At 39.5% G+C, this 15,991-nt stretch overlaps 1 protein-coding gene across 2 annotated transcripts; it reads left to right on the forward strand.

Annotated features, from left to right (window-relative positions):
* The first annotated feature begins 776 nt into the window (after positions 1-776).
* Positions 777-12,108, forward strand: CCDC174 (coiled-coil domain containing 174). 2 transcript variants are annotated; one of them, XM_032194441.1, is made up of 11 exons: positions 777-835; positions 1,305-1,409; positions 2,290-2,390; positions 3,296-3,354; positions 4,459-4,639; positions 6,536-6,631; positions 8,056-8,192; positions 8,587-8,681; positions 8,927-9,074; positions 10,073-10,222; positions 10,853-12,108. In XM_032194441.1, the coding sequence occupies exons 1-11, from the start codon at positions 794-796 to the stop codon at positions 11,884-11,886; spliced, it is 2,148 nt and encodes a 715-aa protein (XP_032050332.1). In that variant the 5' UTR covers positions 777-793; the 3' UTR covers positions 11,887-12,108. The 2 variants fall into 2 exon arrangements, with proteins under 2 accessions (XP_032050332.1, XP_032050333.1); XM_032194442.1 differs by having other exon boundaries at positions 10,076-10,222.
* The last annotated feature ends 3,883 nt before the right edge of the window (positions 12,109-15,991 follow it).

The following is a 15,991-nucleotide window of genomic DNA, read 5'->3' on the forward strand; positions in this document are numbered from 1 at the left end:
TGAAGACAAAAGCAACACATCCCAAAAAATCAAAAGAACCGCATCTGACACTTCCATCAGCTGTCACACCATGAAGTAACAACATCGGAGCACCTTATATTTTTCTACTTTACTAAAGACAAGTGAAAGGCAGCTTCCTCTTGTAACTTTGGATAATCATGATCTTCTGAATCACTCTGAATTAAAACATATCAGCCAGCCCTTTTGCCCTCATGGAGAGGAGAAAACATTCAATAGGAGTAGAGGGAATGGCCTCACGTTGCACCAGGGGAGGTTTAGGTTGGAAATTAGGAGACATTTCTTCTCAGCAAGAGCAGTTGGGCGTTGGGACGGGTTTCCCAGGGATGTGGTGGTATCCCTGTCCCCTGGTGGTGTTTGAGGAAAGGCTGGACGTGGTGCTTGGGGCATGGTTTAGTGGGTGACACTGGTTTTAGTGGGGAACCCACGCTAGCAGAGCCCCAAGGACAGCCCCAGCGCCTCATCCCTAACGCTTCAACAAGGCAGCGGGCACAGGGCTGAAGCAGCCACATGTTGAAGGGCATGTCAGTCTGCAGCTCCAAGCAGAGCCTCGTGTTTCATCTTAGCACCACCCGAGGCAGAACAGAGGCGGTTTTGCTGTTAAAACCAAGCTGCGACCGAATTCCTCCCTTCTCAACCCCTCAAGCCTCTGCGCGGCCCCGACCTCCCCAACATGGCGGCGGGGAGGCGCCGCCCGCCCTGGCTGCGCTGTCGTAAGGGCGCCGCGCTTGGCGGCAGTGCCGTGAGGCGCGGCGGGCGGCGGGGCTGCGCCGCCATGGACCGGAGGAAGAAGCCCCTGGACGTGGCCGCCTCCTCGGTGAGCGGGCGGGGGCGGCCGGGAGGCGGCCCAGGGGAACCTCCGGCTTCTGAGGAGCCCGTCTCTGGGTGTTAAAGCTGGGTGCTCGCTGTGTGGTGCCGGCCCCGGGCCCTCTGCACCGCGGGCCTCGCAGGGCCTGGAGGCGCCTCACGGCCCCTCACAGCCCGGGGGGGCGATAACGGGGGCGGGGGGGACGTGGGCTCCGTCCCCGGCCTGCCCTGAGCTGGGGAAGGCTCGGTCAGGAGCCGGGGGGAGGTGAGGTGCTGGACGCTGGGGACCTGGGGTGCCCCGCCTGGTGCGGCCTCTGAGCCCAAGTTCTGTTTAAAACAATCAGTTGGGTGCTCGCGTAACTGTAGGAGGATCGTTTTTTTCACTGGAAATGCGCTTACTGCTTCGTATGGTAACTGCTGGGTGTGTGTAAGGTATGTCTGCGTTGTTTGCTGACTTGTTTTTTTTGCTGCTGATGTAGCTGGTGGATCTCAAAGCAGAACTCTTCCGAAAGCAAGAGGAATTCAAGAAGGAAAAGCTGTTGAAAGATGCTGGTATCTTTGCAAAGCCCAAACCCCTTAATAAGGTAGAAAGTTTTTTCCATTGCTCTTTTTGTTATTCTTTCTCCTTAAACTAAAGCAGTTCACATGTATTGAAGTCTAAATACACAAGTATTTAGAGCTGTGTTACTATTCAAATGTTAAATCTTCATCACAAGAATGTTTAAATTTCTATCGGCTAATTTACAGATTATATTCTTGTGCAGAGCAGAAGACTCATGCTTATGTATATCTAAATCATTTCTTAATCTTCAATCCCTAGGGAGCTTTTGTAGTTACAGCAAAAGATGTTTGTTTGTTTGGTTTTTTTTACTCCAGTAATTTGTGTGCTTCCACGAAGGATGGAAGATGAGAGACTCTTCCAGAATCACTGAACTTTGTCGATAAATTCTCTGTGCTCTTCTGTATAACAGTGTATAACAATGAACGCGCAGTTCTCTCATTTTACTCTTTACTGCACATTTTCTATTCATTCCATGGTTTTCTAGTAGTAAAGTTGCCATACTTGAAGGACGTGAAGCATTCAGTGTTACTCTGTAAACAAGCAATCTGATTATTCTGTTATCTTTATGTTAGATGTAAAACAGAAACAGTACATAGCTCTCTTACTAGTTAAGTAATCAGAAAGATTGCTCATATTAATTATTTTTCTGTAACACCCTTGATAGAGTTGGTTTTGTCTGATTTCTGAGTGACTTTGTTTGCTTCTCAGCCTGTCCTTCTGTGTAATTTAGGACAGACTTGCTGTATTGTACAGCACAGCAGGTGTAATCTCAACTTAAACATGATTAAGAGGTTATTTACCAGGCCTTCATGACTGATTTGCACAGTTTGGTTTATGGAATTGAAATCTTTTTCAATCTTTCTTTGGTGTTTTATTTGTTGTTGCAAAATTGCACTCCCCAGAAACCAAGTATATGGAGCAAACAAAACACAGGAGTTGCAAATCGAGCTGAGAAAGATGTTGAGCAGAAGGCAGAAGAGGATCAAACGTTAGATAAATCAAGGTAACTCTAAAGCTCTGTAAGAAAGGAATGCTTTGTAGAATTTGTTTTTCAATGTTTAGAAAAGCACAAAGAAGAAGTTACATGGATATTAGACCAACAGGGAAGACCAGTATCAATTCTATGCTCTTTACCAGGAATGTACAACCTGCACGGCAGCAGTCTGGTGCTCTAGAGATACCTGCCCTTACTTTATCGTAACTGTCTGTGTCAGGTTACTGCTTTTGAGTGCCCTTTTTAGACGTAAAATCCAGGGCAGTGATGCACCAGAATTGGTGTTACAAAGTGTATCTTGGACTTGACAGGAAATGGCTGGCTTTTTTTTTTTTTTTTTTTTTCAAGATTTGACTGATAATCTAAATGGGTTAATTATGCAATAAAATACACAATGAAAATGTAATTTGTAACCCATTTGCTATTTTTCTCTAAGCATTTCCTAGCTCTTCAAAATTGTCTTCTGTCGTTCCAGAAATCAGTTAAGGTTTTCTCCTCAGCTTCTAAAAAGTGTATCTCCATGTTATTCCTTCCCTTTTCCTTCCTTCCAAAACAGTTTTTCAGCGTCTAATTTCCAGTATTTATCTGACAGACTGTTGTAGCTTCATAGAGGTAGAATACTAGTGGCTTGATATTCCTGTCTACTTGATAAATTACACTAAAGGTTACCTCCATAATTTTATTGAGATTATTTTCAGTATAGATTTTGGAACTGGATATCTGTGTATCTTCAGAAACTTCTCTTAAGGTTCAAAATAAAAAACAGGCATAGCTCAGCTTCTACTAAATACTTCTAGCGCTCTTGGCACTTCTCTGTCCCATTTACCTAAGGATGAATTGGTCATTTTGAGCTGTGTTTGGAATTGATGGGAATACAAACGTTTAGGGTATTTTTTTTTTTTTTTCTTCTTCAGGAAGAAACTAGAAGAGAAAGCCAAGCTGTATGAGAAGATGGCAAAAGGCGACTTCCCAGGTGAACAAAGCTAATCTGAAATAATTATTTATGTGACATAATATAAATATTCATTTTGAAATTTAAATTGCTGAACTTATTTTATAAAAACTAAACAATATATGTAATAGAGAGATACAGATATAAATTTGTTTCAAAAGTATTGGTTGGCCTTTCTGGCTATCTAGTGATTTACAGCAGCTACGCTGAATTCACTGCTTACATGGGAAACTTTTTGGATCTGTTATACAGAGTGATTAACAAGGGTTATTCTGCTATGAAAGAGGGAAAAAATACAGGTAGCAGAGAATATAAAATTGCTTTTTGGAGGGCAGTCTGTACTAGTAAATCACCTTGAGCTTGTTTCAGTCTGTCAGTCATTAAAGGGGTGGACACACTCTGTTTTTTCAATACAGAATCTTAGAAAAACAAAATTAATTTATTCTCCATTATGCAGTCTTTGCATTTCATTGCTGATTTTCTATCTTTCATTCTAATTCTTGGACTTTATGAAGAGCAGAGGAGCAGTAGGGGAGTCTGGCTGGTTCTTGTATGAACGTTAGTCATGCAGCTAATAGGGTTAGAGAATTATAATCTGTCCCTTTCTTTTTCACGCATGCAATTCCTTGCAAGAAGTAATTATGAAAATAGAATCGAAATCTCCTTGCAATTAATCTCTCATGTTTTCTTTACTAGTATCCATCTTTCCCAAATGTGATCTCACCACTTTTCTCCACTTTTTAAAAGTACACTAGTGACCGCTTGCTGCCAGCACGCTAAATTCTGAGCGTCAAATAAGTATTTGAACTGTTGTGTTACAAACCCTGGACTTCTGAAATAACTAATGAGCAGAGGATATTTTAGTGCAAAGACTGCAACCTTCTTTGTAATCTACAGGAACAATTAATTGCTTTAGAAAAAGCCTGAAAGCTATATTCAGAAATAGAGGAGCCAGTTTATAGCTCCAAGTTTGTTTGGCCCCAAATGAGATTTAAGTATTCCCCAGAAGTACGGTCAGGGGCATTGCTGTCAGCTGAGAAGTTGATTGCAACTATTACGTATTGATTTTGTGTTCAGTTCTGTTCTTTTCATGGCTGTTCTCTAAGAATCGATTTTCTGTCTTAGATGAAGAAACTGAAGATTTGTACCTAGTGGATTTCACTCAGAAGATCATAGACAAACAGCGAGAAGTACAGGAACTGTACCAGAACGAAGCTGCTAAAAAGACTTTAGAAAAAGAGGCAGATGAGGAGGAAACTGAACCAGAAATGGAAATACCACCACCAGAGGACCCAGACGAAGAATGGTTGGTACTACTGAGTGGGGTGATGCATTGGAAAATAACTCTGTTCTCCAGAATATCTGGAGTGGCACTTTTTTTTTTAATGTTACACATTGAGAAGAGGTGGTAATGTTCTTTTATTTCATGTCTCGTTAAAAGACGATCCTTAGTGTTATTTTCCATATAGGTAACACTGCAATAGAATCCTCCTACAAGATTTTGTGAAGTATCAGCCAGGGAAATGTACTATAAATGAGATACATTGCAATATCCTCTCATTTTCTTGCATAGTTTATGGGAGTTCTGATTGCAGTATTGATAGGATTTTATGGTGTCTTGTGTGGAAGTCTACTTCAGCAAAATGTTTTTTTGTTACATCTGTCTTCTCTAGTTGTGTGGGATTTACAAAATGAGCATTCATTTTTGTTGTGTAACCTCCTCGTAAGAGGGAAACTTTGACTGGGGGGAAAAACACATGATTTTACAGCATTTCTTCCACTGTTTTACTACAAAATTGCAAATAGCCTGCAGCAATTTTCTGTGACATTTCAATAACTAGTTTTTCAACCAAGATATTAGGATTAATTATGAAACCAGTCTGACTAAACATTTTTTAGCCAGATTGTGAAAAATGCTTATGGAACAGAGATTTTAATTCTGGTAATCAGTTTAAAACAGCAATTAGCAAAATGAAAAAGAGCACACCAGTTTTCCAGTTTATTAGGCCACGATAAGATTAGCAATGTAATTTTTCAGAATAAATTGGGAAAATGAATCCAGGCAAGGGACCAGAAAATTGCTAGGCTGGAAAGGCACATATACCTATTACCGGTATCATACTGAAATTCAAGATGAAACTAGCAGTGATCCAATGACGGGCTCAAACTACTTTGTGCTCTCATCACAGTAAGTTTCGGAAACTTAAACCAATAAATTTTACTGTTCATATTGTGCTTTTCTGTCATTGCCTACGTCTCAGTTAAACGACATACATTATTAATACATCATTCATCTCAATGAGGCCATTTCCTAATGAAGATATTTGGGTGCTGGCATAATTAATGCAAATGAGCCTGCAGCTATATCTTTACTATAGAGAATGCAAGTAATTTTTGTTGTTGTTTTTTTCAGATGTTACATTATAATAAAAAGGGGCACTGAGTATATACTAAGCTCTGGATATCCATAGAAATTATGTAAAAGAGCTAAATAACTAAAAGCACAGATCTTTAAAAGTTTGTTTGGGAATTAGATTGCCAATCATACATTTTCAGCTGTAATGTTAAGTCTTTAAATTGGGATAATAGAGGCTGTTTGATGCCAGAGAACTTTCTAGAATTATTGGACAATAAGTACAGCTCTCTATCAGCTTTTTTGACAACTGTAAATTAAGTGTTCAGGACTATAAAAAATTGTATAAGAAACCCAATATGTGCTTCAAAGGAACACTTTGAATTTTAGTCAGCTTTTGTTGTGCAAGCTGAATGAACGCTATCAGCCTATTCTAAATGAGCTTTGGACTGATAATTGAAGTATATTGTAGCAATTTCGTATCTGCAAGAAGTCAATGCTGCATCATTATTTTCACCCTAGGAAGCAAGTACTGGAATCGTTTTTATTTTGGTGTGAAAATTGATATAGTAACTTTTGAACGTTTCTTTACACCACCTTAATATCAAGGCAAACAGCTGGCCCAAAGTGGGGTTGAGTAAATACCTGTGATAAAACTGTTGTATGCCCTGTTCAGAATGTAGCCTTGGGAGTCTGCTAATTGAAAGCTGGAAGGAACTGTCATTCATGGAGAGACTGAGAGATGATGAATACTTTTTGGAAAGTGTCACTGCTTCTGTCTTCTGGTTAAGAGTTCTGTAAGTCTGAAAATAAAAGTTCCATGTGAAAATTCCTTTTCTTTCATTACAGGGTTGATTATGTCGATTTCTTAGGCCGATCTAGACGCTGTATGAAGAAGGATTTGCCAAGTCTTCTTAAAATGGATCAAGAGCTTCAGGGGAAAAGGTTTGGTTTCTTTCATGGAATTACATGTTCCTTGCACTATTTAACGTCGTTATTTTTAATGAGAAGGAAGAGAGGTTTATGTTTTGTTATCCCAATCCAGAATCACTGAAGCTACTTCTTTCTCTGTGTTTACTTTAGGCCAGCTTCTACTGATTACTACATTGTGCCATAAGAAATAGCCAGAGTAGTTACAGTGAAATTGTGCATGACAGTGGTTTTATCGAATTTTCTATTATAAATTTATACAGTATTCCAAGGCTTCTGTTTATTTCACCATGGCAGCTGGCAGTTGGAATATGTGGCAGGTGTACTGTTTTTAAATTCCAAGAGAACAGAGGCTACGGATATGAAATAAAAGCATAAATGAAATTTTTAATAAACTACCAAGGCACAATATTTGATGGAAATGCTGACTAAATCTAAGACCTCACTTACAGACTACAGCTTGTAGAGAGGAGTTTTAATAAACTGATTTAGCAATCTCTTGGATATCTGATGCATCTTTTAAAACTGGTCTTTTTATACAAAGTGTATTTTATACCTTCCAGAAAATGCCAGAGAAGTGACTCTTGGTTCTCCTTAATCTGGAAACTGTTCATAATCTTTCAGCAAAACCAACAGCATCATGATATTCAAAGTGAATTTGTTATATCCCCATTTGTTTGTTTTTTCTCTTCTGTTACTTAGGTGTTTAACAGCTTTTCTGTTAAAATTATTATGGCAGCACTGAAAATTGTTTTCAGAAAATAATCTAAAGGTACCTTAATGGAGCCTTTACTGTTGCTGAAGTGAAAATTCTTTTATGCTGGCAACTTATTAGTGTTTTCTCTCTATTTTAAAAGTAAGATGGAGAATATGGGTGCTTTGAAATTGCAGTCTCTCTGGATTTATATTAATGACAGTCTGTCAGCAAAACCTGCTTTAGTTAAAAAATAAAAAAAATCCTGCTGCTTCCCTTGAGAAAAAAAAAATGTTTCCTACATTGGGTACCAAAGGCCATGGACTTCTGGGGTAAATGGCTAGCTTATTGCTCCTTCAAATACCACTCATTTTCTTATGTTAAATCTGAAATATTGCTATATGTGGTTGCTAGCATCCCAACAGATGCAAAAAAAAAAAAAAGTGAACGCGTCATTTCTCGTTCTGCGCTTTGGTAAAGATTTCATAACACCTCCAGGAAAGGATACAATTTGTTTAAGTATCTTACTAAAATGTTCTACTAGTACCTTCTTTTAGAAGTGGTTTTATGTTTGTCTTTACCTTGTAACATATTCATCAGTGTTGCATCTCTAGGTGATGCCTACAGTGATCTGTTTTGTAAAAACTGCAATAGAGGATTAGACACAATCATGATTTCATCGTTTGATGCTATAGAGCCAATAACTTCTGCCCTATAATAATCCCTAACTTTTTTTTTTCATTAGACTAGACCCTGATGGGAATACTTTGTTATCTGAAGATATGAAGAGAGAACTTCAGAGGCAGCAGTGGGAAAAAGAAGAAGAAGAAGCCCTCAGAAAACCCATGGGACCCATACATTATGAGGACATCAGAGAAAATGGTATACTTCCATATTTTATATCATTTATCTTCATGTAGATACTGGTTTTAGAGGAAGCAAAGGAAAGTTGGTTTTTGTTGCCTGTATTGCCAACTTTAGGTATGTGTTAAATCACGTTTGCAATAACTATTCAAACTGTCAGGACATTCATCTACATTTATCTTTCATCAAATTGCACTTTTCTCAAATCAAATTTGAAAAATACATCTCATCACCCAGTTTTCTCCTTTAGGATACTTCACTTCATGTATCATCTAAACAAGCCTGTTATAGCCATAAAAACAGTGTGGTGTATGTTGCAATTCAATGCCTGAAAGCAGGGCATGTGGTGCTTGTAGTTACTGTTGATTGTAAACTGAGTGTAACTTGAACTTCATGAACTTTTTCTTTTCAGAGGCCAGGCAGCTTGGTGTTGGTTACTTTGCCTTTTCCCGTGACCAAGAGCTTAGACATAAACAACGGGCAACACTGGACATGCTGAGAGAGCAGGTATGAGTTTAAAAAGCAAATTGCAGTGTAAAAGCATCATAATTTCAGTAGTCACTATCTTTGGTTTGTTGTGTAAGCCTTACACTCAGTGATGCCTGCATCTAACTCCAAAAAAAAAAATTGCCCTCTTTTTCCCTTTTGAATCATGGTACCTGATGATTGCTTTTGTTGTTTAGCGAAGGAGGACATGTAGTTGATTATACTAACACAGGAAGATTAATTCATGTTTTTTCTTTACTGTTTAGACACTTGATCAAAGAACTAAACGTGAGCAGATAAAAGAAAAAAGAAAGGCAGCTCTAGAAGCCAGGCTGTCTAAACTTCGAGCACGGAAGGTTAAGAAATTAAGGGAAGATGGGTTAGAGGAAGAGGCAGCAAAACTGGAGAACGGAGGTATGATTAGTTGCCTTTTTTTAGTTGCTATTTCATCTTGTATCAGTGAGTGGGCAGGCATCCTCTAATTGATGTAGGCTTGGGCATTTAATATATTGCTATTACGTATTTTATTTATACAAATAGTATAAATTAAAATAGCAGGAGTTCATATAACTAAGTGTAGATATAAAATCGTGCCAGAGAGAGCTTAATAATGCTGGAAGAAATGTCATGCGTAGATGTAGTCCTTCTTGGATTCATGTCTGACAGCAGGAATTGTGCGAGTTGAGCTGCTGAAATTGTACTGGCTGGTTTTTAAGATGAGCAAGATAAAAATATTAGCAAGTTGGTTTTGATATCGTATAATATACGCTCTTACAGTTTTGGTGCAGTCTGTAAATTGGACATACAACTGGCTTTTAGGACTTGGGATGATGAATTCAAGTTCTTTGTGCTGTCTCCTGTCTGACACTACTAGATACTTATATTGTCTATCTCCCACTGTAAATTGTAGCTGATATTTAACTTGTCAGAATTCTAAGCAAGCGATTAACTGTGAAGTGTTCTGGAAATGACGAAGAGCAGTGTGCCACTAACTTACTATTGTTCAGAAGAAGAATGTAAATTGTTTTCTCCAGGATTACCAAAGTGGAGATGCGTGCTAATGTTCTTATTTTTAACAATTTTCTAGTTTCAGTATAATACTCAGCACATTCATTTTTGGGTTCTTAGGCAACAGATTTTTCAGCAGTTTCTTTGATACAACTAGAAAACCAATGAAGTGTCTCTTGGTAGATGGGTTTCCTGATTATCTGGATTATCCCTTATCTTTTCTGAATTAATATGAATTAATTAAAAAAAAAAATCCCTATTCAGATGCATTTCATTGTTGAATGAAACTAGGTAACTACTATAAGCTTTATTATTGCAAATAACTACTGCTACTTACTCTTCCTATGAAATTCATATAGGAGATTTTAGACTGTTACTAACAAAAACTTGCTCTTTCTGCAAAGTAGAGATGAAAGATGCTACTGGTCCAGAACAAGCTGAGCAGGAGGCTCCGAGAGTTACCTCAGCAAGTAGAAAGGTTGAGGTTGTCATCCAGGAGAGAAGAGATACAAAGCCTGGCGTGCCTTATGTCCGTGAGTGGGATAAAGGCAAAGGTAAGGAAATAGAGATTCGGAAGCACTGTTTGGAAGTGGTGTGCATATTGCTGATTTCATTTCTGCTTTGAGACAAAGTATGGTAAATCTGGGAAGCAACAGAAATTAAAACTGAACAGAAGAACAGATTTTTACTGTTTTTAGAGAGTAGGTTTGTGGGATCTTGAATCATCTTTCTGTTGCAATGCTTCAGAGCTATTCTTAATCAGAAGTCAGCAGCTGTTAGAATAATTAGAATATCTACCACTTCTGTTGAAATAAAGAAGTTACTGGTTTTCCCGCACGCACACTAGAGGTATTGCAATAATCTCCATTTTCTGGTAATTAAGACTTTAGTGCTGTGATTGGTTTGTATTTTGATTCAGCCCTAACTAATCAGCAGTCTTTCAAAACCTGTGGCTGTTAAAGGATCTGAAAGTGACTAGGATGAGTTATACAGAGGGTAGTGCTTATCTTTAATGCTCATTAGTTTAGTTTCTGCTCTGTAGAAAAAAGTAGACTATGAGCTTAGCCAGCAATATAGTACTAGGTGAGAAGTAACTTCAGATGGCTTTAAGTAGCTGCATCTTCTTTGACTGATCTTCAGACACTGGAAACTATTTCAACTACTACTTTCCCTGTTTCTAACAGAACTGATGTTTGGGCAATGGTCAAAGAAGCAGGAAGAACTCAGAGATGAACGAGATCCAGAATTCGCACCACCTTCTGATTATTTTGTGGGACAAAAGAAAGATGATTACAGAAGCCAGAACTTGAACAGTCCTGAAACCACCTTTGAAAAATCGGAACCAGAAGCTTCACAAAACCAGCAGAAGCCATCAGTGCAGGCCAACACCAGCAGCACTGCAGTTGTGCCACCATCAGTGCAAGCTTACAGCAATGATGTTCAAGATAAAGCAGCATCAGCGGAGGCCTCTGGCAGCGACAGTGAAGACGGGTCAACATCAGAGACAGACAGCAGCGATGATCAGGAGGGGCTGCCGTCAGCGCATGCTTATACCTGCGGTGCTCAAAACATGCCGCCACCAATGCACGCTTACGGCTATGGTGCTCAACGTGTGCTGCCACCAGGGCAGCCTTACGGCTACGGCATTCACGATATGCCATTTCCAATGCAGACTTATGGCTACGGCGCTCAGCACATGATGCCACCAATGCATGGTTATGGTTACGGCGCTCCAGATGTGCCGTTTTCAATGCAGGCCTATGGCTATGGCACACAGGATGTGCTGCCACCAGGGCACAGCTGCGACTGCAGCACCCAAAATTTGCAGCCACCAGGGCACAGCTGTGACTGCAGCACCCAAAATTTGCAGCCACCAGGGCACAGCTGTGACTGCAGCACCCAAAATTTGCAGCCACCAGGGCACACTTGCGACTGCAGCACCCAGAATTTGCAGCCACCAGGGCACACTTGCGACTGCAGCACCCAGAATTTGCAGCCACCAGGGCACACCTGTGACTGCAGCACCCAAAATTTGCAGCCACCAGGGCAGAGCTGCGACTGCAGTGCTCAAGATGTGCCACCACCAGGGCAGGCCTTTGACTGCAGCACTCAAGACGTGCCGCCACCTGGGCAGTCATACAGCAGTGATGCTCAAAATCAAGCACCACTTTACCAAAGTTTAGATGATATGCTGTCTTACTACAGACAAGTGACTTGAACTGAGCAAAATAATAAACAAGAATCATAATTTAAAGAATTTAAATCAAATTATCTGTCAGCAAGAATATTTTCCTACATCTGGGAAAAATAGGTATCTGTCAGTAGATTGAAATAAATCTCATGGAGACCTAAGCTATGTTACGTCACAGCTGTACTTTTTCCCTGTTGATTCTCTTTCTTTTTTTCCTCTATTAAAATTCTCTAGCACTGCTAGAATCTAGTTCGGTATACATTCTTATTCTTTGCCACTAATGCCTGAACTTTGGGGTATAGCTTTGGGGTTGGAGGTAGTACAAGTTCACTAATATCTGTAGAAACGCTATGGAAATGGCAGGCCTTCTGCTGCTAAATGCAAAAACGTTTTAAGAAATGTGTTACCTACTTAATCTCCTGACTTCAGAGATGAGAAGTGCAGAATGTTATCTAGTGACAGTTGTGGCAAGTACTCCACGTGGTCATAATGCCTTCTGCATTCCTGAGGTCTGTATATAACTTGTAATTCTGTGAAGCAGATCAGAGTTGGAGAGAGGCACTGCAGAAACCAATAAATAATGATGGTAAGACTAAGAATAAACGCTTCAGTGAAGTAGAAGCCTTGACACCTGAAATTGCTGTCTTACTGGTTTAGAAAATGCTCTTAGAATTGTTCGAGTACATTCTTCTTGCATCATATATGCGGCTTTATTTTATTTAATACTTTTTTTTTTCCCTAAAAGCTGTTAATTGTGGTGATTTATATATAAAAGCAGGCTGACCTCTACCAAACAAGGTTTTTTTTTTTTTTTTTTTATTTCAGAATCTCAGGAAATGACAGTAATACATACTTACCATTTAGAAAATTATGATTTCTGAAAGCAGTTTAGGTACCTCCTAGTTGTATTTTAAAAGCTCATAAAAGCTAGGAAAGTGCGCTAGAATGGGCAATTCTGTAGATTGTGTAAATTTATATGGCAGTGATGTTCTGAAAGTAATGGGCATTTGAACCAAAGAGCGAATTGGGCAAAGACACAGAGAATATGCTACTCTCAGGTGTGTCAGTGGGATCTCAGGCTGTTCTGCAAAGCCTGGTGGACAGCAATGTCACTACCACAGCAAAAAGCAGTGCTCAAGGTCACTGAGCAAACTTGTCAGCATGCAGAACACATTCACTGTCCACAAACTATGTTTTAACCTCAGCTATTAAACACACTTCCATCTCTCCTCTTCCTATATCGCTTACAGCAGAAATAACACCCTGCAAAAGCACCAGTGGTACCATTTTAAAGGCACAAAATACTACAGTATTTTTATTGCTACCAAATGGTTAAGAGACTGGAGCTTTATGATAACTTTAGGTTTCTGTTTCTCTATACAGACCTAAAATTTAAGGATGGTATGACAGTATTAATGGCAACATCCACAGTACCTCTTTTTTGCTGCTGCTGACCTGAACTCAGCTGGTGAGCATAGCATTAGGGTTTATGTCTTCTTTTCCTTGAATCTCTTCAGGATGAATAAAGAATCTGAACATAAATAATGATTTTTATACTAATAACTTAAAGGAAGAGGTTACAGATTTGTCTGTTTTTACCAAATGTGACAGCATCAAAGCACAGGTTTTTTTCCTTGCTGTTTGGTGCAACCCCAGGTTAGTCAATATCCACGAGGTGGCACTCTGATCTTACAAATTTGCCACAGGAAACTGCCAGTATAAACCCGTTCACTGCTATTTATTTCATAATGTTAAAAAACTCTGATGACCCCAATTCCAGGAGAAATTTTTCAAACCTTGTGTCACCTCACATTTAATTTTGAGTTTAAAAGGGCTGCACTGTGCTTTAGCAGTTTTCTTCCATAAAGATAAGAACCTGTCAGAACACAGTTTCAGGAAGCAAATTGCCTTGGTTTTCTTGCACGTTGATTGAAGGCAATAATAGAAGCAAGAGGTGGAAGGAGAAGCTGTAATTTTTTAAGTCATTGAGTGTGTGCAATCCTGTTAGATGTGTACATAATTGTAGGATCGCATGTCAGAATTAACCCCGTTTGAATAGAAGTGAAGCATTTTAGGGATGTTTTGGGTTGTGTACTTAATGTCTCTCTCTGCCTAGAATCACAATACACTGCAATTATTCATGAATTAAGCCTCAGAATGGTGTTCTGAAGTCGGATTGTAACATTGACCTTGTTTTGCAGGGAAAAAAAAAATAATAAAAATGCAGAAACAAGGTTACGAAGCAAGTTTGTAGCACCGCAAAAGTTCAAACCCAGTTCTCCAGTCTGGCTGACTTACCCTAGAGATGTTTTGTATTTAAGACCTCACATGAATCAGAAAGTGAGTATGATTCAGAGTATGATTTTCTTGGAGCTGAACTAACCCCAAAGAGTGGGCAAAGCATTTAAAACATTAGAGCATAACTGGAATTCATTATGGCAATCGTATCCCTTTGGATTTCCCTATAAACAATATTTATATCTATTCTGCTACTACTTTAATCATCGGTATTCATTTCCTGCTGCGCTCTGGGCTTTGTATTTTCTGTGCCCTTCAGAGTGGGGGTAGTGTTATGTATGTGTGTGATGTAAGAGCTATGCTGCCTTTGCATTAGTTTAACATTGAGCTGGAGCTGCACTAAGGAACGAATGCCATTTTTAACGGTATTATGTAAAAACTTATGATCAAAGTGTTCTTTTGTCAGCTTTATTTCCATGGCCTAATATTAAACAGGAGGACTCTTGCCAGGAAGGCAGTTCAATGTCTACATTTTTAATGTAGACTTCCCCAGGAGGTACCAGGAGTGGCTCATGTTGCCTTCGGTGCACTCCACAGAGCCAGGGACAGGGCCTGGCTCTTGGGCAAAGTCTCTAAGGCATCTTTGTCCCACGTCTTTGTGTAAGTATTGTTTTAATATGCAAGTTATCTTTGTCCAAAATGCAAAAAGTGTTCAGGCATGCTTGAATTTCAACCTTCACCTGCCCTGCTTGGCTGGCAGGACTCAATCTGATTTCCAGAGAATCCCCTTTAGAGCAGACAATTTTGTTGAAATGTCTAAAATTCACATCCTACCTTGTCCTGTAAGACCCAAGGTACTGACTTTGCATCTTAAAAGCTATTAAAGATGTTAAAAACAGCCAAGAACAAATGTAAAAATTTACCAAGAGCATACAAATGATTAAATTTATTTTCCCCTCTGTCAAAGATATGGCCTCAAGTGAGCCATAGAAACTTGAACTTTCATAAAGGTTCTATTGAAGTTTAACAGTTCTAGCTGGAAGTTTACTTTGTAATTAAGAAAGTGCTCTGCTTGCTTTCTCTAATTAAATGAAATAAAATTTCTTTTTCACAGTGGGAGAAGTAAATACTATTCTCAGTATCTAAGGGAAAAATAACTTATACTTCTTCTGGAAAGTTTAAAAGGAGTTTGGCCCCATCTAAGGAGAGGGATCTAGGAGATGGAGGAGGTCGCCCTGGTGCTGAGCTGCCAGCCCAGCACTAACGCCTGTCATGATTTCAACTGATAGCAGAGGTGCCAGATCATGGTCAGCCATCACCACCCCCACAGTGATTGTGGTGCCTTGACCTTTAAGTGCAAAGTGTCTGAAACCTGATAGATATTTATGGTAACGTGGGCTTTTGCTGATAGAAGTCTTGTATGGCTATAATGAATGGTGCAGTTCCCTGGCCTTCCAGCTCAGATTGCAGCTGTGACCAGAATTCAGAGAATGGTCCTTCTGCTTGTATCACTCAAAGAGGCTTCCAGCCTGTATGCAGCGGTGCTAACAAACACCATTCAGTGCTTATCCTGGATCTTTTGCTGTCTACTGCGTTCCTGCCTGATACCTTTCTTAAAAGTATCTCGGTCACAGACCAATGTCTGGTTGCTTCACAATGGTTTGCGTTCAGCTCGCCTTCTGACTGGAACAGGTATTAAGAATTTAAAACTCTCACTCCAAGATTTCACATAATTTCTCTAGTTTAAGTGAGCCATTCAGCGCATTTTATCCTTGCTGAAGCTTTTAATAAAGCATGTTGAACACTAAGGGCTCATTTGGAAACCTTTTCATTCCCTTTCTTATCATTTGTTGCTCTTCACTGGGTTAATGGAAGCAGCTGCTGCAGCGCTAGG

Source organism: Aythya fuligula, chromosome 10 (assembly GCF_009819795.1).
Source record: "Aythya fuligula isolate bAytFul2 chromosome 10, bAytFul2.pri, whole genome shotgun sequence".
NCBI lineage: Eukaryota > Metazoa > Chordata > Aves > Anseriformes > Anatidae > Aythya > Aythya fuligula.

Excerpts from the sequence above, each read along its gene's own strand:
- CCDC174 (XM_032194441.1), top strand. The coding sequence starts at position 794 with ATGGACCGGAGGAAGAAGCCCCTGGACGTGGCCGCCTCCTCG. Across the intron at positions 3,355-4,458 it reads GGCAAAAGGCGACTTCCCAG|ATGAAGAAACTGAAGATTTG; the intron begins GTGAACAAAGCT and ends TTTCTGTCTTAG. Across the intron at positions 8,682-8,926 it reads TGGACATGCTGAGAGAGCAG|ACACTTGATCAAAGAACTAA; the intron begins GTATGAGTTTAA and ends TTTACTGTTTAG.